General features: G+C 30.7%; 1 protein-coding gene across 4 annotated transcripts in view; it reads right to left on the bottom strand.

Annotated features, from left to right (window-relative positions):
- LOC131691178 (protein spaetzle 5) overlaps positions 1–25,065 on the bottom strand; it is a 62,531-nt gene that overhangs the window by 19,699 nt on the left and 17,767 nt on the right. For 2 of the 4 annotated variants that reach the window (XM_058977381.1, XM_058977382.1), the window contains exons 2-3: positions 20,568–20,788; positions 20,331–20,491 (exon numbers count right to left, since the gene is read on the bottom strand). In XM_058977381.1, the coding sequence (XP_058833364.1) occupies positions 20,331–20,491; positions 20,568–20,600 (194 nt within the window). In that variant the 5' untranslated portion in view covers positions 20,601–20,788. Of the gene's footprint in view, positions 1–20,330; positions 20,492–20,567; positions 20,868–25,065 lie in introns of all 4 variants that reach the window. The other 2 variants (XM_058977380.1, XM_058977383.1) reach the window with 2 other exon arrangements.

Raw genomic sequence — 25,065 nt, forward strand, 5'->3', positions numbered from 1 at the left:
TATGATTGTCGATTTTTAGAGTGATTGCATAACCTTTCTATATGAGAAAAGCAATAATGTGCAAAAGTCCAAAAAAGTCAATTTTTGTCAAACATTATTTTTTTCGAGTTTACATCAAATCTCAATGTTTCATGCATTTTAAAGTCATTTGGCATCAAAAATACAAATTTGATTTTGCAAATGTTTCATTTCAGTTTATATGGGAATTTGATGTGTGATTGCACTCTTCAACTCGTAACTCTGGAACCGGAAGTCCAATCAATAAAAAAATCAATTGCAGCCGATGGGAAGGTTGTACCTTTTATTTGAGCCTAACTTTATGCAAATCGGTCTAGCCATCTCTGAGAAACCAAGGTCACATTTTTTTCCACATACACATATACACACACATACATACACACAGACATTTTCCGATCTCGACGAACTGAGTCGATTGGCATATAACACTTGGCCCTCCAGGTCGGGATTAGATTGACGAATTTTAGAGTGTATGAGAAAGGCAAAAACATTTTTAGCAAATGTTGAAAGTTATGCATTTTTTAAATCAATTTTAACTTCGCTTCCTATTAAATAAAGACCTTTATTACAGTACATCTCTACAAAAGCGAGCTCAATTTGAAAAGAAATCTGAGGATTATGATTGATTACAGAACTCTGCAATTTTCTATTGGAATGTTTTTAGGTAGGAATTTGATATTGATGCTATTAGACAACTGTGAAATCAAGACCAATAGATCAGTTACATATCAGAACCCCATTCCGACAATTTATCAAAAGTCCTCATGATGTTTAAAACAACAGGTTATCAATCTACGGATCAGATAATTGTTATTGTAATATTGAATTAAATCAGTCTGCATCAATAAATTTTCAACTTCAATCCAATATTTTTTTTTGGTTGTGCTGGAGGTGGGGGGGGGGTTGTATGGTGTTAAACCTCAAAACCTTCTCTTGGATACGCCGTTGCTTGGAGTTATTTATTTCGCTTCTCATTTTCCGATATGTTTCAGATCGATCTGATGGTCATAAGTTAGAGAAATTGCAGTCAGAAGGTTCGCACAAATGAACATTTTTGCACTGATAAGTTATCAAGTTCCTTCCAGACAACTTGGAAGTGTTCGGTGATTATTTCTAGCGGTTGTAGATAGAAAAATGAAATACAAAATTCGTTTTATCGTAATAATGTTTGGCTTATTTCAATGGATTATTACTATATTGAACAATAAATAGGCGACAAAAGGTAATCCACAAACAACAAGCCATAACTTTTAAAGTATTCAAAATAGATAATTGAAGTCTTCAGTAAAGTTATTCGCAAAAGTAAGAGCTACAAATTTGCTGAAGGCATCATTTCGATATAATCACTTCCAAGAAAATTTATGAAAATATCTCACTCATAGGGAAATTAATCAGCAAAAGCACTATACCAAAAGAAAGGGCATATTACCTCCATTAACCCTTTCATGCCCAACTTTTTTCTAGTGCATGTAGGGTTTCAAAACTATTTTTCCTTGAAAACGGTGGGGTCAAGAAACACAAAAAGCCAATTTTCATAAAGATAGGTGCTTCCACGGCAGTGCTAGAAGCTGGTTAATTTTTACCTTGTAATGCTCAATGCAATTCTCCTAGAATAATTACAATAGTCCAATTACGTAGAAAACGTAGCCAACGACAGTCTAAATTGATAAGTTTTATCAGTTTTCAATAATATTGCACCAAAACGAAGATATATGAAAAAATCATTTTCCGTCGTCAACGTAAACTATCCCTGGCAGCACTGCTCCATCGGAATCCAATCAGACTAATTGCAATAACTTCAGTTCTAGAGCTGATCCTTGTAACTGTTAATACTCAAATTAAAGGCAATAATCACATTAATGAGCCTTACTTGTTTTTGTGAGCAAATCTCGCCTCAATCAAAAGTTATAGCTGTTTTAAAACGTTGTTGTCCACAAACAACATGGGCATGAATGGGTTAAATTCTCCGAAGATACTATTGACCTAAAATAAGCCGTTTTGGCGTTAATAATAGATTACATGTTTTTGGTCATATTTCTGGCAATGGGAAATGATAAAAATCTTTCGTCCGCATTTAATGTTAAATATCTCTTTTTATAATAGTCCGATTTCAACAATCTATAGCTTGTTCGAAAGGTATTCGTTAAAGCTGTCTAAAAACATATAAATTGTTAATCTATATTGTCAATTTCGGCAGATAATTCAAAAAAAACTGCAAAAAACGCCGTTTTTACGCATTCAAACATTCATATCTTGGAAACTAAACATCAGAATCAAAAACAAATTAATAGCGTTCATACTGTTTTTTAGTTCTTTCATTTAAAATTGGTTTGGATAAGATCGGTTCAGCCATTGCTGAGAAACACGAATGAGAATTTGTCCGTTACATACACACACACAGACACACACACACACAGACATTGTCCCAAATCGTCGAGCTGAGTCGATTGGTATATAAGACTCAGCCCTCCGGGCCTCGGAAAAAATCTTGAAAGTTTGAGCGAATTCTATACATTTCTTTTATAAGAAATGTAAAAACGCTTGTAAGGACGTGGTCAGGTGTGTGGAGTTGAGCGGGTCTACGTCATTGTAGATCGTGGCGAAGTCTGATATGACAATAGATATGCTTAATTCTGCAACTCCATTTACGATTTGTGCAGCTGTTCGTGCTATGCTATGCTATGCTAACACAAAATCGGCTGATATCCTAAAGATATCACGGTAGCTAATTGTTAACTTACCAGATTACTCGCTGCGAGCGTTTTACGAAGCAATTCAGGGTGTATGTGTCTTGTAGGGCAGTTGAAATAGAAGGGAATCGGGTCTGAAGTGCTAAGACCTATTGAAGTACGGGGTTGGCTGCTTTAAGGACCCTTCACTTCAACAGGTGAAGATTCTGGAATGCAAGCAATTGTATTCAGCAAAAACTGAAACTTAAGACCACTTATTCTCTGTACAGCGGGTAATGAACTGCAGCAATTGCAAGCAGCTGCGCCACAAAGCCACCTAATGTGGCAATAAGAAACGGTGCGGCAAATGCGAGGGAGAGCATGAGGCTGACGAAACTGAAAAGTTTATTTACTGCGAACCCCCCTCGCATGCTACTAACCTTCCCTAGGTGCTGGGGTCAATATGACCCAAAATTAACTTTCAAAATGCGCTTACTTTTTTAGTTTTGCACCTAGCAGTTTGGAATTTCTTGACTTTTCCTCTTTTATGGAGCGCAACGATTTTCAATTGAAGCGTGAAGCGAATTTTTTTTACGATCTAAATCTCAAATAACGAACATATTTTTTATCAACCAAATCCCAATAGCGAACACTTTTTTATGAACTAATTCGATTTCCGAACCCCCGGTTTGGTTCGTGAATGGAGATTTCAGTGTATATCATTCGCAGAAATTTGTACTTGTGACTAAGATAGGGACCCTATTGGTAACATAGTAACCTTTCGGAAGATCCGAAATCGACTCTCGAAGTGTGTGGTTTTACCAAAAGTTTTTCTTTCATAATTATTTTGCAAAAAAATCGTATTTGTGACCGGAACAAAGACCCTGTTGGTTTCGTGGAAACTTTCCGGAATATCCATAAAACGGGTCAGATCATATGCTTGGTGCTGGAGCTCGGACCAATGCATATATGTACTGGGACCTATAGCTCTGTGATTATTTAGAAAGTACTTTTATCAGCATTCTTGAAAAATATCTTTGCAGTTTTTTTGAAGTATCTTTAGAGTTCTTACTTGTGGCTTGACTTTGTACCGTATTGGCTGTGTCGTATTTCCTTGAATTGATAGTTGAATCTTTGTTTACAATAATAGAACGAACCTTTCGAAAATTTACTCTTGATTGCACGCGGATGCAACGTGACCTGTGCTGCCAGACTGATACTCCCAAACTGTTATTGAAGGACGAGTCAATACGAGTTCATGTCCCAAGCACAAAAATGAATGAATTCCACAAAACCTTGAAAAGTACTTTGCTACCATGTCTGGGAACCAAATTTGTAAACTGGCCTATTCAACGCCGGATCATCCGATAGATCAAAGGGTTCCTGTCGCAGTCACAAGAACGAATTTATGCCAATGATATACCCTTATATGTCTTCGAAAATATCTCAGATCTCTAGGGCAAAGATCCACGGATGTTCCAGATCTCCGGAGAGTTATTATGTGGCCAATAGGGACGATTTTCCAGTAATAACAACGAATTGATGCCAATATTTTCGAAAAAACTTTTGAGTTCTAGGACTAGATTAATGAATTAGCCAGTTTTACGGATGTTCCGGATCTTCCGAATAATTTTCACGTAGAATCCAGAGTAAGTATTTGAATCAGAGTATCACTATCATTTTAGATGGGGTTTTATGTAAGTTTTCAAGAATATTACAAAACTTTGGGATCAGTTTCAATGATTGATCACTTTGTCGCTTATTCAATAGTATATGAAATACTATTATACTACCGGAATCGGCATCGGAATTGTAATCCGGAACATCCCAGATCGGTCGTATCATGTACAAATTGTACAACACCCCCTTAAATGAAAATTTATCTCAAAAACTCAACGTAGGGGTTACGTATTTTTAACATAGAATGTGTATGCAAAGTTTGAAAGAAATCGGTAAAGCAGGTTTTGAATGGCAGATAACACCGCAAATCATATTTTTTGCCTTTCTCATATAAAGAAAGGCTATGCAATCACTGTAAAAATCGACTTTTTAACCGAGGCCCGGAGGGCCGAGTGTCATACACCATTCGATTCAGTTCGTCGAGATCAGCAAATGTCTGTGTGTGTGTATGTATGTGTGTGTGTATGTGTGTGTGTATGTGTGTGTGTGTCATTTAAACTCACACAATTTTCTCAGAGATGGCTGAACCGATTTTCGCAAACTTAGTTTCATCTGAAAGGTATAACGCTCCCATAAGCTGCTATTGAATTTTTAGTTGATCCGATTTCCGGTTCCGGAGTTACGGGTTGAAGAGTGCGGTCACACAGCAAATTCCCATATAAACTGGTACCAGCATGATGTTCAAATGATGTAAAACATATTAAAATTGATGTAACATTACTCTAGTTTGCGGGTCTGGATCACTAATGATCAATCAAAGTAGCTTTGACCACATTGGCCACCTATGACGTTCATGACGCCCCCGGGGAACCCGCTAAGTTCTTAAGCTAATATCACACCCATTCCCCAACGAATTCTCTACCGATTTTTACAAACTTGATTTCAAATGAAAGATACAGTAATACCATTGACTGCTGCTGAATTTCATTCGGTTCTGACTCTTGCTTCCGGAGTTACAGGGGTGTTAGTAAGGATACACTGGAATTTCCCATATAAATCGGTACAATCGTAATACCTCAGAGGCTAAAAACTATTGAAATGGTCACCAAATAACTTCTAATCGCAGATCTAGATCACTGATTGCCAATCAAACATTCTTTGAATATATTGTCCACTATCGACGATTCCGGAAGTCCGGAATTCCGGGCATATTCCACAATTAAAGTCAAATCAGTTCTTCGGTGATGACTGAACCGATTTTCTCAAACCAAGTCTCAAATGGAAGGCAAAATATGCAGTTGAGTATTGCGTCGCCTCCCCCCGTCTTGCCCTTACACCTCCCTCCTTCATCACTCCCCTCTTCTTGGACCACCCTCACGCCCGCATTTCCTTCATCCATCCCGTATACCGAAATAAGATGAAGGATTTCTGACGCATCCTCCACTCCCACTCTACTAACCCCCCATTCCCTACACGTTCAAACCCATTCCACCAACCTTTCCAAATTATAATCACATGAAGATAACATTGAACTCATGCTTATTAAGCTAATTAAATATTATTCTTTTGCCTTTCTCATATAGAAAGGTTTGCTTCAAAAACCGATTTCCTAACCGAGGCCCGGAGGGCCGAGTCTCATATAACATTCGACTCAGTTCGCCGAGATCGCAAAATATCTGTGTGTATGTATGTGTGTATGTATATGTGTATGTATGTATGTATGTATGTATGTATGTATGTATGTGTGTATGTTCGGATTTGTTAACAAAATGTCCACATCGGTTTCTTGGAGATGGCTGAACCGATTTTTACAAACTAAGATTCAAATGAAAGGTATAATATTCCCATAGGTTGCTATTGAATTTCATTTTCAACCGACATCTTGTTCCAGATTACGAGTTGAAGAGTATGGTTACAAAACAAAATTTGTTGATTTGTCCACATCGGTTTCTCGGAATTTTCTGAACCGATTTTGACAAACTTGATTTTAAATGAAAGGTCCATCAGCTGCTGTTGAATTTTGTGTGGATCCGAGTTCTGGTTCCTGAATTACAGGGTGATACGTACGATCACGCAGCAAATCCCGATTCTAACGAATTCTGCGATTAATTGGTGAGGTGATTTTTTTTCCAAAATATAAACACAACTGTTGAATTTGTAGATCTAGGTCACCAACAGTCATTCAAAGTCTCTTTGGCCACATGGGCCACCATCGACGGATCCGGAAGCATCCAAATTCAGAATAACGGTTATATTGGTTTTTCGAAAATGGCTAGAACGATTTGATCAACTTAGTCTCAAATGAAAGGTGTTGCGTCCCCGGAAACTGATATTAAATTCCATCTCCATCCGACTTCCAGCTCCGGAGTTACGGGTTGTGGAGTGCGATCACATAGAAAACTCCGATTCAAACCGATACCTCGATGAATGCAAAAAGGTGCTCTTATATATACTTACCAAGTGTAATAAGAATGAAAGACATTTCCATAATGTTATATTGTACGAACCAGTTATTAAATCATAGTTTGGAGAAATGAGAAAGGCACAATTGCACCTATAGGTGGATTAAAACAGGTTTTTCAAAGACGTTTTACCCCTTAAGGTTTAGTTCCGGACACAATATACAAACGGAATATGAATAAACAGCGGGATGATGGTACAATGATGGTGCTGAAATACCGGCGCGGCGGCGGAGAGCCAAACGATATTATCTCACTCATCATTAGTGTGAAGCTTATAATATATGCCATTTTACTACTCAACGAGTGTATGTCGTCATGTTACGGGTAGCAAAGTGGTGTGTTTAGCAAATAAAAGTTTGTCGGCTCTATTCCTAGATATCTGATGGCAGGATTTTTTTTTTACTAGAAGTTTCAGATCATGAGCTATTTATAGCAGCGGGAAAAGAATGAAACAAAACAATGCAGCGCAGCAGCATCAATGATAATGAGATTACTTGTAGTGGTCGGGTGGGGGGAAAGTAAGGTGTAGAAGAAAGATACGAAGCCAAATACTAACAAAGTTTGTTTGTGTGTGTCATCGATTTTTTTTCGCGATCGTTGCGCTTATCTGCGCGAACAGCTCAATATTCAAAAAGGATTGATTTTGGGAATGAGATTGTGAGCCCAAAAAACAGAAAATCTGAGCTTGCCGTTTTGGGTGTATTGGTTATAGAACTTCGATGTTTTCGGAGCGGTTTCTTTATTTTTTGAGTACTTTAATATAATGGTAAAAAAATTGATTTGTTGGAACTTTATATACACTGAAAACCATTCGATGAAAAAATTCACAAATCCAATTCTTGTTTTTCTAATCAGTTGTTTTCAACAGAAAAATATAAAAAATGTAACTAAATTTTCTTTTAATTTTGTGGGATTCTCAAATAATAGCTATCGATAATTATTATTGATTCAATTCAATTCAATCATACCAACAAGCAACAAACTAGCCAAGACCTTACTAAAATACATCAAAATTGAGATAACAACTATGTTCATTAGGGTGGGGCAAAATGATCGTTTTTTTCAGCGCAGCACTTTTTGGGTTTCATTTGAGGTCCCAAACATCTGTGCAAAATTTGGGGTCGATTGGTTTTGACCCGGCGTAGCGCATTGCATTTGAAATTTGTATGGAAATTAGTATGGGAAAACCAACTTTTTTGCATTTTCGATTTTACAGACTACAATTCTTCCTGCAGTATGTCATCAAATAGATATAAGTGTAGTCCAGGATATGCTGAACAATTTTGCCGAAGGATGTATGGCGTTATAATGTCTCTAAAACAAATTATAGCTGTTCAAAGTTCGATATATCGAATTATATGCCAAAAATCTTTTTTTTGCTAACACTACATCTGCAACGATATTTCATAGAGCATACTAAAATAGCATCATATATTTTTGATTTACCACATTGGTATGTTTGGATGTACTATTTAAAAGCCTTAACTCAATTTCATGGGCGTAAGTAGCTTAGCAAAGGGCGTAGTGAGGGTAGTGGAGGGGAGGGACTTCAATATATAGAAATTTGAACTGAAATAACTGAAATATAGTCTAGTTGGAATGTTCAAATGAATTATTTTAAAGCATTTACACAATCCACGAGAGTCCCATTTTTGCTTCAGGTGATCGAGCAGCATCGAAAAGAGCATCTTATCAAATCATAGTGCGTATTAAACTGAAATATAATCAATGCAATCCTCTGACATATCAACTCGACACCAGTTTTTTCAGTCTGTAACTTTAATTCTATTGATATAAGTTAATGCAGAGGGATAAACTATGTTTCGTTTCATCGTTACTGTTATGCATAGAATATTGTGCAAATGTTTTAAAATAATTCATCTGAACATTCCAACTCGACAATATTTCAGTTATTTCAGTTCAAATTTCTAAATATTAAAGCCCGCCCTCCTCCCCTACCTTGACTATGCCTTATTGCTAAACTACTTACGCCCATGAAATTGAGCTACGGCTTTTGTATAATTCATCCAAACATATCAATGTGGTAAATCTAAAATATATGATGTTATTTTGGTATGCTATATGAAATATCATTGGTACACCCGCATTGCTGGCAAAAAAAAAGATTTTTGGCAATTAATTCGATCTATCAAACTTCGAACAGCTATAACTTGTTTTAGAGACATTCAAACACCATGCATCCTTAGGAAAAGTTGTTCAGCGTATCCTGGACTACGCTTCTATCTAATTGTTGGCATACTGGAGGAAGAATTTTAGTCTGTAGAATTAAAACCTGTTTTAATCCACCTAGTGATGCAATTGCTGGTTATGTTCAATACAACGATGGAAATGTATATTACATATTCAGTACGATTTGCACATACATACAATGGATCGACAGCCACGATCTTGAGATGTTATGTGTCGACACTGAAACATCGCCTAAAACCAGCGGCGGATCAAGCAAGAGGATCCGGGGGGGTCCGGACCCTGCCGAAAATTTTCAACTTGTTAAGAAATTTTAAACTAGTTTAAATTTTACAGTAGCAACCCCTCACTGGATACTCCTACTTACGCCTAAAAAGTCAAAAAAATCGCCGGGATTAGGTTGACGATTTACGCTACGCCTTGTCAAAACCAATCGACCCCAAATTTTGCACAGTTGTTTAGGACCGCAAATGGAACCAAAAAAGTGCTGTGCTCGGTTGATGTGTTGTTTTTCCATGTAACAATGCCCCACCCTAATGTTCATATACACTGCAGTGTATATGAGCATAGCCCATGGGCATAACGGTTATGCATGACGAAATAAAAAAATCTGCTACTTTTTTGGTTTAAATTGTAATGAATCGGTTTTTCGTGTATATAACTCACCTATATAACTCATAGAAAGTTCGTAGAGGATCTTATTTTAAAAAAATGTCGAAGATGTAAACTGTCTATCTCTTAAGAGAAATCCCGACTGAAGCCACCTAGCAGTGAGATAAGACATTTCTTACACATATCGCTTTGGATTATTCATTGATTTGCAGAACTCATGCGAAGTAAGTACCCAACTAGAGGTGTGATGAACACAGCTTTTAGTCCCGAACAAATAAAATACCCGAATAAACTGAATCAATTATAGAAAATCAATACAGCAAATAAAATTAAAAAAGCAAAAATTAAAAAAGGTCGCCAAAGTCATAAAATGAGTGGAATGATTAATGTTAATCAAATTAATAACATAAATAAATTGTATTTTTTCAGCTCATTAAATTTAACAGTTTGAAATAGTTACATAATTAATAAAATAGATTAAATTGAGTCAAATTAACAAATTGGATGAAATGCATAAAAGAAATGATTGAACAGAATTAATAATATTATAAAAAGAAGGAAACAGAATAAAATGTTTAGGTGAACCAGCTCAAAACTAAGAGCCTCTAAAATAAAAATATAAAAAAATAAAATGTATGAATGAAAACAATAATAACAACAATAAATTAAATTTATTAAAGTAATCAAATGATTTTTTTAATCACAGAAAAAATAATACAATAATATAATATGAATGAATGAAATGAATGAAATGAATGAAATGAATGAAATGAATGAAATGAATGAAATGAATGAAATGAATGAAATAAATGAAATGAATGAAATGAATGAAATGAATGAAATGAATGAAATGAATGAAATGAATGAAATGAATGAAATGAATGAAATGAATGAAATGAATGAAATGAATGAAATGAAGGAAATTAATGAAATGAATGAAATGAAGGAAATTAATGAAATTAATGAAATTAATGAAATTAATGAAATTAATGAAATTAATGAAATTAATGAAATTAATGAAATTAATGAAATTAATGAAATTAATGAAATTAATGAAATTAATGAAATGAATTAAATGAATTAAATGAATTAAATGAATTAAATGAATTAAATGAATTAAATGAATTAAATGAATTAAATGAATTAAATGAATTAAATGAATTAAATGAACTAAATGAATTAAATGAATTAAATGAATTAAATGAATTAAATGAATTAAATGAATTAAATGAATTAAATGAATTAAATGAATTAAATGAATTAAATGAATTAAATGAATTAAATGAATTAAATGAATTAAATGAATTAAATGAATTAAATGAATTAAATGAATGAAATGAATGAAATGAATGAAATGAATGAAATGAATGAAATGAATGAAATGAATGAAATGAATGAAATGAATGAAATGAATGAAATGAATGAAATGAATTAAATGAATTAAATGAATTAAATGAATTAAATGAATTAAATGAATTAAATGAATTAAATGAATTAAATGAATTAAATGAATTAAATGAATTAAATGAATTAAATGAATTAAATGAATTAAATGAATTAAATGAATTAAATGAATTAAATGAATTAAATGAATTAAATGAATTAAATGAATTAAATGAATTAAATGAATTAAATGAATTAAATGAATTAAATGAATTAAATGAATTAAATGAATTAAATGAATTAAATGAATTAAATGAATTAAATGAATTAAATGAATTAAATGAATTAAATGAATTAAATGAATTAAATGAATTAAATGATTAAAATGAATGAAATGAATGAAATGAATGAAATGAATGAAATGAATGAAATGAATGAAATGAATGAAATGAATGAAATGAATGAAATGAATGAAATGAATGAAATGAATGAAATGAATGAAATGAATGAAATGTATGAAATGAATGAAATGAATGAAATGAATGAAATGAATGAAATAAATTAAATGAATTAAATGAATTAAATGAATGAAATGAATTAAATGAATTAAATGAATTAAATGAATTAAATGAATTAAATGAATTAAATGAATTAAATGAATTAAATGAATTAAATGAATTAAATGAATTAAATGAATTAAATGAATTAAATGAATTAAATGAATTAAATGAATTAAATGAATTAAATGAACTAAATGAATGAGATGAATGAGATGAATGAGATGAATGAGATGAATGAGATGAATGAAATGAATGAAATGAATGAAATGAATGAAATGAATGAAATGAATGAAATGAATGAAATGAATGAAATGAATGAAATGAATGAAATGAATGAAATGAATGAAATGAATGAAATGAATGAGATGAATGAGATGAATGAAATGAATGAAATGAATGAAATGAATGAAATGAATGAAATGAATGAAATGAATTAAATGAATTAAATGAATTAAATGAATTAAATGAATTAAATGAATTAAATGAATTAAATGAATTAAATGAATTAAATGAATTAAATGAATTAAATGAATTAAATGAATTAAATGAATTAAATGAATTAAATGAATTAAATGAATTAAATGAATTAAATGAATTAAATGAATTAAATGAATTAAATGAATTAAATGAATTAAATGAATTAAATGAATTAAATGAATTAAATGAATTAAATGAATTAAATGAATTAAATGAATTAAATGAATTAAATGAATTAAATTAATTAAATGAATTAAATTAATTAAATGAATTAAATGAATTAAATGAATTAAATGAATTAAATGAATTAAATGAATTAAATGAATTAAATGAATTAAATGAATTAAATGAATTAAATGAATTAAATGAATTAAATGAATTAAATGAATTAAATGAATTAAATGAATTAAATGAATTAAATGAATTAAATGAATTAAATGAATTAAATGAATTAAATGAATTAAATGAATTAAATGAATTAAATGAATTAAATGAATTAAATGAATTAAATGAATTAAATGAATTAAATGAATTAAATGAATTAAATGAATTAAATGAATTAAATGAATTAAATGAATTAAATGAATTAAATGAATTAAATGAATGAAATGAATGAAATGAATGAAATGAATGAAATGAATGAAATGAATGAAATGAATGAAATGAATGAAATGAATGAAATGAATGAAATGAATGAAATGAATGAAATGAATGAAATGAATGAAATGAATGAAATGAATGAAATGAATGAAATGAATGAAATGAATGAAATGAATGAAATGAATGAAATGAATGAAATGAATGAAATGAATGAAATGAATGAAATGAATGAAATGAATGAAATGAATGAAATGAATGAAATGAATGAAATGAATGAAATGAATGAAATGAATGAAATGAATGAAATGAATGAAATGAATGAAATGAATGAAATGAATGAAATGAATGAAATGAATGAAATGAATGAAATGAATGAAATGAATGAAATGAATGAGATGAATGAAATGAATGAAATGAATGAAATGAATGAAATGAATGAAATGAATGAAATGAATGAAATGAATGAAATGAATGAAATGAATGAAATGAATGAAATGATCGAAATGAATGAAATGAATGAAATGAATGAAATGAATGAAATGATCGAAATGAATGAAATGAATGAAATGAATGAAATGAATGAAATGAATGAAATGAATGAAATGAATGAAATGAATGAAATGAATGAAATGAATGAAATGAATGAAATGAATGAAATGAATGAAATGAATGAAATGAATGAAATGAATGAAATGAATGAAATGAATGAAATGAATGAAATGAATGAAATGAATGAAATGAATGAAATGAATGAAATGAATGAAATGAATGAAATGAATGAAATGAATGAAATGAATGAAATGAATGAAATGAATGAAATGAATGAAATGAATGAAATGAATGAAATGAATGAAATGAATGAAATGAATGAAATGAATGAAATGAATGAAATGAATGAAATGAATGAAATGAATGAAATGAATGAAATGAATGAAATGAATGAAATGAATGAAATGAATGAAATGAATGAAATGAATGAAATGAATGAAATGAATGAAATGAATGAAATGAATGAAATGAATGAAATGAATGAAATGAATGAAATGAATGAAATGAATGAAATGAATGAAATGAATGAAATGAATGAAATGAATGAAATGAATGAAATGAATGAAATGAATGAAATGAATGAAATGAATGAAATGAATGAAATGAATGAAATGAATGAAATGAATGAAATGAATGAAATGAATGAAATGAATGAAATGAATGAAATGAATGAAATGAATGAAATGAATGAAATGAATGAAATGAATGAAATGAATGAAATGAATGAAATGAATGAAATGAATGAAATGAATGAAATGAATGAAATGAATGAAATGAATGAAATGAATGAAATGAATGAAATGAATGAAATGAATGAAATGAATGAAATGAATGAAATGAATGAAATGAATGAAATGAATGAAATGAATGAAATGAATGAAATGAATGAAATGAATGAAATGAATGAAATGAATGAAATGAATGAAATGAATGAAATGAATGAAATGAATGAAATGAATGAAATGAATGAAATGAATGAAATGAATGAAATGAATGAAATGAATGAAATGAATGAAATGAATGAAATGAATGAAATGAATGAAATGAATGAAATGAATGAAATGAATGAAATGAATGAAATGAATGAAATGAATGAAATGAATGAAATGAATGAAATGAATGAAATGAATGAAATGAATGAAATGAATGAAATGAATGAAATGAATGAAATGAATGAAATGAATGAAATGAATGAAATGAATGAAATGAATGAAATGAATGAAATGAATGAAATGAATGAAATGAATGAAATGAATGAAATGAATGAAATGAATGAAATGAATGAAATGAATGAAATGAATGAAATGAATGAAATGAATGAAATGAATGAAATGAATGAAATGAATGAAATGAATGAAATGAATGAAATGAATGAAATGAATGAAATGAATGAAATGAATGAAATGAATGAAATGAATGAAATGAATGAAATGAATGAAATGAATGAAATGAATGAAATGAATGAAATGAATGAAATGAATGAAATGAATGAAATGAATGAAATGAATGAAATGAATGAAATGAATGAAATGAATGAAATGAATGAAATGAATGAAATGAATGAAATGAATGAAATGAATGAAATGAATGAAATGAATGAAATGAATGAAATGAATGAAATGAATGAAATGAATGAAATGAATGAAATGAATGAAATGAATGAAATGAATGAAATGAATGAAATGAATGAAATGAATGAAATGAATGAAATGAATGAAATGAATGAAATGAATGAAATGAATGAAATGAATGAAATGAATGAAATGAATGAAATGAATGAAATGAATGAAATGAATGAAATGAATGAAATGAATGAAATGAATGAAATGAATGAAATGAATGAAATGAATGAAATGAATGAAATGAATGAAATGAATGAAATGAATGAAATGAATGAAATGAATGAAATGAATGAAATGAATGAAATGAATGAAATGAATGAAATGAATGAAATGAATGAAATGAATGAAATGAATGAAATGAATGAAATGAATGAAATGAATGAAATGAATGAAATGAATGAAATGAATGAAATGAATGAAATGAATGAAATGAATGAAATGAATGAAATGAATGAAATGAATGAAATGAATGAAATGAATGAAATGAATGAAATGAATGAAATGAATGAAATGAATGAAATGAATGAAATGAATGAAATGAATGAAATGAATGAAATGAATGAAATGAATGAAATGAATGAAATGAATGAAATGAATGAAATGAATGAAATGAATGAAATGAATGAAATGAATGAAATGAATGAAATGAATGAAATGAATGAAATGAATGAAATGAATGAAATGAATGAAATGAATGAAATGAATGAAATGAATGAAATGAATGAAATGAATGAAATGAATGAAATGAATGAAATGAATGAAATGAATGAAATGAATGAAATGAATGAAATGAATGAAATGAATGAAATGAATGAAATGAATGAAATGAATGAAATGAATGAAATGAATGAAATGAATGAAATGAATGAAATGAATGAAATGAATGAAATGAATGAAATGAATGAAATGAATGAAATGAATGAAATGAATGAAATGAATGAAATGAATGAAATGAATGAAATGAATGAAATGAATGAAATGAATGAAATGAATGAAATGAATGAAATGAATGAAATGAATGAAATGAATGAAATGAATGAAATGAATGAAATGAATGAAATGAATGAAATGAATGAAATGAATGAAATGAATGAAATGAATGAAATGAATGAAATGAATGAAATGAATGAAATGAATGAAATGAATGAAATGAATGAAATGAATGAAATGAATGAAATGAATGAAATGAATGAAATGAATGAAATGAATGAAATGAATGAAATGAATGAAATGAATGAAATGAATGAAATGAATGAAATGAATGAAATGAATGAAATGAATGAAATGAATGAAATGAATGAAATGAATGAAATGAATGAAATGAATGAAATGAATGAAATGAATGAAATGAATGAAATGAATGAAATGAATGAAATGAATGAAATGAATGAAATGAATGAAATGAATGAAATGAATGAAATGAATGAAATGAATGAAATGAATGAAATGAATGAAATGAATGAAATGAATGAAATGAATGAAATGAATGAAATGAATGAAATGAATGAAATGAATGAAATGAATGAAATGAATGAAATGAATGAAATGAATGAAATGAATGAAATGAATGAAATGAATGAAATGAATGAAATGAATGAAATGAATGAAATGAATGAAATGAATGAAATGAATGAAATGAATGAAATGAATGAAATGAATGAAATGAATGAAATGAATGAAATGAATGAAATGAATGAAATGAATGAAATGAATGAAATGAATGAAATGAATGAAATGAATGAAATGAATGAAATGAATGAAATGAATGAAATGAATGAAATGAATGAAATGAATGAAATGAATGAAATGAATGAAATGAATGAAATGAATGAAATGAATGAAATGAATGAAATGAATGAAATAAATGAAATGAATGAAATGAATGAAATGAATGAAATGAATGAAATGAATGGAATGAAATGAATTAAATGAATTAAATGAATTAAATGAATTAAATGAATTAAATGAATTAAATGAATTAAATGAATTAAATGAATTAAATGAATTAAATGAATTAAATGAATTAAATGAATTAAATGAATGAAATGAATGAAATGAATGAAATGAATGAAATGAATGAAATGAATGAAATGAATGAAATGAATGAAATGAATGAAATGAATGAAATGAATGAAATGAATGAAATGAATGAAATGAATGAAATGAATGAAATGAATGAAATGAATGAAATGAATGAAATGAATGAAATGAATGAAATGAATGAAATGAATGAAATGAATGAAATGAATGAAATGAATGAAATGAATGAAATGAATGAAATGAATGAAATGAATGAAATGAATGAAATGAATCAAATGAATCAAATGAATCAAATGAATCAAATGAATGAAATGAATGAAATGAATGAAATGAATGAAATGAATGAAATGAATGAAATGAATGAAATGAATGAAATGAATGAAATGAATGAAATGAATGAAATGAATGAAATGAATGAAATGAATGAAATGAATGAAATGAATGAAATGAATGAAATGAATGAAATGAATGAAATGAATGAAATGAATGAAATGAATGAAATGAATGAAATGAATGAAATGAATGAAATGAATGAAATGAATGAAATGAATGAAATGAATGAAATGAATGAAATGAATGAAATGAATGAAATGAATGAAATGAATGAAATGAATGAAATGAATGAAATGAATGAAATGAATGAAATGAATGAAATGAATGAAATGAATGAAATGAATGAAATGAATGAAATGAATGAAATGAATGAAATGAATGAAATGAATGAAATGAATGAAATGAATGAAATGAATGAAATGAATGAAATGAATGAAATGAATGAAATGAATGAAATGAATGAAATGAATGAAATGAATGAAATGAATGAAATGAATGAAATGAATGAAATGAATGAAATGAATGAAATGAATGAAATGAATGAAATGAATGAAATGAATGAAATGAATGAAATGAATGAAATGAATGAAATGAATGAAATGAATGAAATGAATGAAATGAATGAAATGAATGAAATGAATGAAATGAATGAAATGAATGAAATGAATGAAATGAATGAAATGAATGAAATGAATGAAATGAATGAAATGAATGAAATGAATGAAATGAATGAAATGAATGAAATGAATGAAATGAATGAAATGAATGAAATGAATGAAATGAATGAAATGAATGAAATGAATGAAATGAATGAAATGAATGAAATGAATGAAATGAATGAAATGAATGAAATGAATGAAATGAATGAAATGAATGAAATGAATGAAATGAATGAAATGAATGAAATGAATGAAATGAATGAAATGAATGAAATGAATGAAATGAATGAAATGAATGAAATGAATGAAATGAATGAAATGAATGAAATGAATGAAATGAATGAAATGAATGAAATGAATGAAATGAATGAAATGAATGAAATGAATGAAATGAATGAAATGAATGAAATGAATGAAATGAATGAAATGAATGAAATGAATGAAATGAATGAAATGAATGAAATGAATGAAATGAATGAAATGAATGAAATGAATGAAATGAATGAAATGAATCAAATGAATCAAATGAATCAAATGAATGAAATGAATGAAATGAATGAAATGAATGAAACGAATGAAACGAATAAATAATAATGCTGCGAGAAAGATTAACAAAATGGACGATATTAATAAATTAAACAAAATTTAAAAAAATAAGCTCTGTGAATAAAATAAATAAGCAATATTTATAAAACTAATAAAATCAATAAAATGAATAGAATGAAAAAAATAAAAAAATCGAATAGAAATTATAAAATGAATAAAAAGAAGAAAAAATAGCAAAAAAAAATAAAAAAATTAACAGCATTAAAAAGAATAATAGAATAAACTAAATTGCGCCAAATTATAATTTGGATGAAATTATTAAAATGAGCGAATGAAGAAATTTAGTAGTAATATTAAAATGAATAAAATGAATAAAACGAACTGGAAAATATGGGTGAACTGCATAAAATGAAAACAGTGAATAAAATAAATTAATGGCATGGAACGAATAAACTTATCGAAATGCATCCAAAGAATGATACGAATAAAATGGACGAAATGAATGAAGCGAAATCAAATAAATAAAATGAATGAATGAAATAAATGATTAAAATGACATGATCACATATTTAAAATTAGTTCCATTTAATCCAATTAATCCTATATTCAAGACGCATAAAATGATCTAAACTAATACAAGTTACACAAACATGACAAAAATGATTTAAATAAAGCAAATGAATAAAAAAAGACGAATTTGAGATGTTGATGTTATGTAGGATGTTCTGAAATATTTGTGAAAATCCCAATATTTGAAGAATATCTAATTAATATACAACGCAATTTCTAGTGTCTCCAGTCTTATCTGTATTCACTATCTTGCGTTGGCTTTTGATTTCATTAATTGTCATCGGCTTGAAATGAGCTTCTTTCCTTGCGAGAAATCACGGTTGACTGGGGGTTTGCTCAGGAACACAAATCGTGTCTCCGTTTTTTGAAGCTAGCGTCAATCCGGCGCTAGCTTAGTCTTGTCACTAAGTTAGTGTCGGATTCTGATGAGACAAAATCGAGACGCAAATTCCATAACTAATTTAGTTATAGGTGTTGTGCTCGTCACGCGCAAAGATGGTTTTAAACAATTTCCTCCTTAATGGAGAAAAATAGTTTTTACCTAAATTGTTCTCCACTAAGAGAAATATAGCTCCGTGTTCGTTTTTTTTCGACCCACCCTAACTTATAGTTCTAGAGAAACGATGCTGAAATAAAGAACCACGGATCCCACTGAATGAAGCAACGAATACCAAGAATAAGGGGTGTTTGAGTCATTCAGAATTCAATCCTTTACCGCAGACGTTCGATGTATTTCTGAAATAGTTTTAATCACTCACTAGTAGTAGTGATACAGAAAGGATTCATCACATAGTTTTCAAGATACGAAAATGTTTCACTTTTAATCAATCTGACAGGATCAATAGGCAAGGTATGAATCTTCAGAATTTAAGAAATGCCAACCCATTATTTTGTTGATAAAGCTTCAAAATTCTTCAATATCAATGGTCACATTTCAAATAGTTTTAAAATATTCGAAGATGATGAAAATTTTGTTCCTTTTTGTCAAAGAAAATTTGGCATGTACAGCATTTTCGGTTATATTTGCACATATTGGTTGAAGAATCAACGTAGCAGCTTTGATAGTATATTTAGTTTTTTTTTATATATTTTCCTAAGGAGAAAGTTAGATTGTAATCATTTTGTGCACGAAGGACACACCATAACATTTAAAAATCATGGATTAACGTCTCAACTTCATCTGATCAGTCTCTAGTACCTGATTTGGTAACTCTGACCAAGTCGGCTGGCAGATACTAATGAGACTAAATCGAAGCGTTAATCCATGACGACGCATACAAAATCTGGAAGGCTAGCATCAAGAATGAATGAGTATCAGCTCCAATCAAACGAATGGACGAATTTTCGCATTCCTAATCTCTCTAACCAAACCAAACCGAAATTTTGATAAATAAATACTTACGAAGGATAGTCGGCGTTGTGCTCGCAATAGGTGCTCCCGGGTGATGCACACTTAGGCGTCACTCCTGGTGGTGCCGGAACGAAGGTGCACGGTACCTGCCCGTAGAGGCCACACTTTTTCTGCTGAGGTGCTGAAGCTGCGACTAAATGTAGTATGCAAATCTGTTCAAATTAGAAAATATCATAACGTTAGAAGAGCATCCAATCCGGATTAAGATAAAAGTGGTTTCAAACTCACAAATGCTGCCGCAATACTGCTAGTTCTCGTCATGATGTGACCTTTTCCTTTCCTTGTAGGTACTAGTTAGATGATGATCCACGTACTGTGATGTTTAGAATCAGACGCGAATGGTTTGTTTACTTGATAGTTTGCACGCGATTTCGTTGAATATCTGCCGATTATTAGTTTTCGCCTATTTATTGTTTACTAGCACAGTTCGTAGATTTTGGCTGCTGTTGCTACGAACGAAACAGCTGGAGTTAGTTTATCTCTCATAGTACCAGCTATCTTCCACAGCTGGTCACAAAATACTGCTCACTATTTAGCCATAAATTTATCGAGTTAACATTTAATTAAAAGTATTGTTTGTTTACTACTGCGGTTAAATTTCATTCGATGGTTGAGATGTGTTCAAATATTTGTATCGGCTTAAGAAGAAATTCACTTGACGTAATTTCGAAACATGTCGTCGCAGACAATAATAGGTTTTTTGTTACCTAGCTAGTTCAGCAAATAATCGATCCAGTTAAAACGCCTATGTAGCATAATAAGTTCGTACTACCCAAAACCAATCAACTCTCCGATCGAGGAATAATGAAAATACTACAAATAATTACGTTCCCATGTTTACTCGTGATCATCCGCTATACGTAAGGCAAGCTATAGGAATCCATAGCAGCTCATCTATGCCTATACATATCGATGTCTAGACGTAATTATGTTTGCCTATTTTTTCTGGAACGAATATATCCTAATCCATCCGCCAGGGCGTTTTTTTTCGTCGTCCGCAAGTTCTTGTGCTTCAAAGATTGAAACCATGTAAAATTTTGATGGATGTTGAACTCCAAACATTGCTGATAGCTCTGCTGGAATCAATTCTTCCCAGATTGTCTGAGAAGCAATTTTCGCATTCGTTGAAACTAACAAACCGTTTCCCACGACTAAACGATAAAATAGTGTTTCTGGCTGTAGCTACTCGAAGGCTTCTATATTTGCACAATATTACGATAAATTATGGTACGGACTCTTTGCTATCCTTCACTTGAGGGATCACACGTGTACATTACCTTCAAGGCTGAGACGCGTTAATTAGCAGCAAACATACGCCGTAAGTCGATCAAAAAGCTGCTTATGCAAACAAGAACAACTTTTCAAGAACTCAGTTGAAATTTGCATACTGCACTTCGTCCCGCATGATTGACACGAATATGTAAGTGGAGCATTCCAGTTGACGACGGGGCGCAGCTTGCATAAGATTAGACGCGTAAACTGCTCGAACTGGCACCGGCGGTATTTGTCGCTGTTTATTACACTTCTACACTATTGTCTACTAGTTACGCAATAAAATTACACAATTAACTAATAGCGTGTCAGTGTACTGTTCCAACCACAACAAGTGCAATTTGGTCTAATATTTCTGCATATAACAGAAGTGCGCTTCGATTAAGAGTTTTCAAGTTCGTTTCATAGGCACGCATTGAAGTCTTTTGGTGGCACACGATGGCAATCCTTCGAACAGAGAGCCATAAGTTGAAAATAAGTATATTTTGGGAGGAGTAGCAGTATGAATGCCAACTCAGTGGATCGAAGTACGTACAGAAACAGTCGTGATAATGTAGACTTTAGCGGTGCTCAAAACGACGACGCAACCGGAATGCATAATTAGCAGCGGTAGAATGCAGTTAGTCGGTTACCGGGTGCTCGGGTTGTACCCAGTGAATACGACAGCGTTATTAGTTGTACAAGACAGCATAAATAGGGTTCATGACCTTGTCTGTGTTATTATAAGAGAGGCACGCTATTTGATTGACTAATTTTTCGAACTCAAGCAGGGAAGGTGAAGGTCGTTGTATTTTTATTAAAATTCTGGTTTTTTTCGGCACACAGGTTTCCCACTTTGCAACAGATACACTGCACTTTAATACTTAGTAAGCGAGCTAATCAAAGTGCAATTTTTTTATGGCTGGCAGTAAACCAATGAAGGCGTATGTCGGAAACAACAGTGTTCAATTAAGCGTGGAGGATTAATAGGTACAGATCTTACCTTCCGTAGGTGGTTTGGGAGATGTATAACTTTGCTTGTAGATTGCGGAAAGTACCAAAGCTTTCATCGACGCGATTACGTCGTAAGGCATGCTTTGAAATGTGCACCGGATCGTTGCAACAAATGCAGACGATGAAAAAATACCAATTTCATGTTGCTGTTGATAAAGCTATGAGATGTATATGTCGATCTGTGTACCAGAAATGAAGGAGAAATGAACACAACTCGGGATGGTCTTTACAGTGTACAATTTCTACAAAATCGTGTAATTTTACGTCTCCTAACTCTGACATATACGAGCATAAAAACGACATAGTTTCAATTTCAAGAAATTGAATTTAACTGTTTCGAAATTGTTGTATATTTTCGGCAATTTAAGACTAAGAGAAACGAAAGCAATGAAATTGAAAGACGGATAGGTATTCTAAAGCGAATCAGTTTAAAAATTATAACGGAAAACTAGGACTAGGTAGTAGAGTGGTTCGACAAATGACATTTTTCAGCACAGCACATTTTGAGTTCCTTTAGTGGGTACAAATGCCTGTGCAAAATTTGGTAGCGATCGGTTGCTTCCCGGGTTTGCGCACTGCGTTCAAAGTTTGTATGGGATTTTATATGGGAAAAACAATTATTTTTCATTTACCTTAATGAAGATTGCTATTCTATTGTATTCTATTCTATTCTAACCCTTAACAGTCAGTATTGAAAAGCATCCTGAAAACACGGTAGATATTCTTTAGTGTTTTTCATGTCAACATTAATATTTGAAGCATATTATGTGTAATATGTCGCAAATATTAAAACGGCCAGGCCTACTGTGCAGATTTTGGTTTACAGATGTTTCAAAATTATACGGCAATTAAATTATTCATTTAATGAATAATCTAACTAACGAATCATTTTGAATCTTGAAATAGGAAGAAACGAGGACAGCCGTACCGACCCAGACAACCATTTTACACTTATATCACAATCTATGATCGCATTGTGCGTACATTAATGCGTGAACATTAAATCGCACAAGGTGCTTCAAATGCGCCATATGCGTGCAAAAGTGGAGGCGATACATATGCATTATGAAAAAAAAAGTTCTACCATATGAGATGTAAAAAATAAGTTTATGCGAATTATGTACTACATATCGAGTAATTCAAATACTCATTGCGACTTTAAAATCTCATATTTGCGATACAAAGGAACATTATAAACGAATTACTTTAGCAATATATGCGATGTGTGTCAGTTATAATTACGATGTTTTTCGATGTTTTATACGATTTACACCGTATTTCTTTTCAGTGCCAAAAAAACTAAATTATTTCCAAAACCAATATTGCTATCCATGGCGTGGTGTTCTTGTCATTACCTTGGAAGCTGTGCACACATTATTTTTGTATTTGTTCCTCTTATATTCGACATATTTAGTCTTCCATCCAGACTCGAACCTTGAACTTCTTAGTGTCAAGCGGCACTCTCTTCTCTGATGTATTCCCTACTAATCGGAAATGTCGATTTTTGGCGATGACATTCTTCTTTCATCATATGCTTAACCAAATTATTTCGTATAACCGCAATATACTTGCGGATGTCATTACGTGATATAATTCGCTACTTTGTACGAGGAAAATATTGCTTATATATGCATATGTTTGATCATGATATATCGCTTAATTCCAATTTCATTGCATCTCATATCGCGAGTTAATTTGAAATTTTTTACAGGCAGATACATTACTTACATACCAACCATGCTGTTATTACCAACTATTTTTAGACTGAATATTGCAAAATCAAGACTAAATTATCTGGCGAAATTGGGTGCTTAATATTCTGGTTAACATAAATATTAATACTTATAGTTATAGGAAACTCGTGTAGAGAATTCGCTAAAACTTTTTAGTACTACTTTTGTGACCTGATGAACCGTTAATGTTAATAGTCGACCCAATTCAAGTAGGAGTTGAGGATTCCTACAATAGATTTCACTGCTGTTTGAGTGATGTGGAACTCCGTGGATTAGTACTGAATGTCAGCAGCTAGATTCGTCCTGTCAGTTCCAAATGTTTGCCTTGAAAATAATCATGCAATATTGAATATAAATAAGTATTATGGCTGCTATTTTGATTTACAACCCGATCTTCATTAACAATGGCTGGTAATTCAATGTTCGTAGATACTTTAAGTAACTTTCGCACTGAATTTTTCAGTGAAAAGCATTGTATTCTGCTTTCCATCAATTTCGGGGTTTTCAATTGTTACATTATTCACAAGTTTCCATTTTTCCTATATCGCTGCAGTAATCGACTGTATGTCTCACTTTTTCAAGCTTTTAAAAATCGTTTCTTATTGAAGTAATCACACATGTGAAAATATTCGGAATGGTTGAATTTATTTACACATTGCTACAATGATGCAACATATAATCCGACTTCAAGCGATTATTTTTATTGTTATAAACTATCGGTTTGTACG

This window comes from Topomyia yanbarensis, chromosome 3, assembly GCF_030247195.1.
Source record: "Topomyia yanbarensis strain Yona2022 chromosome 3, ASM3024719v1, whole genome shotgun sequence".
Taxonomy (NCBI): Eukaryota; Metazoa; Arthropoda; class Insecta; order Diptera; family Culicidae; genus Topomyia; species Topomyia yanbarensis.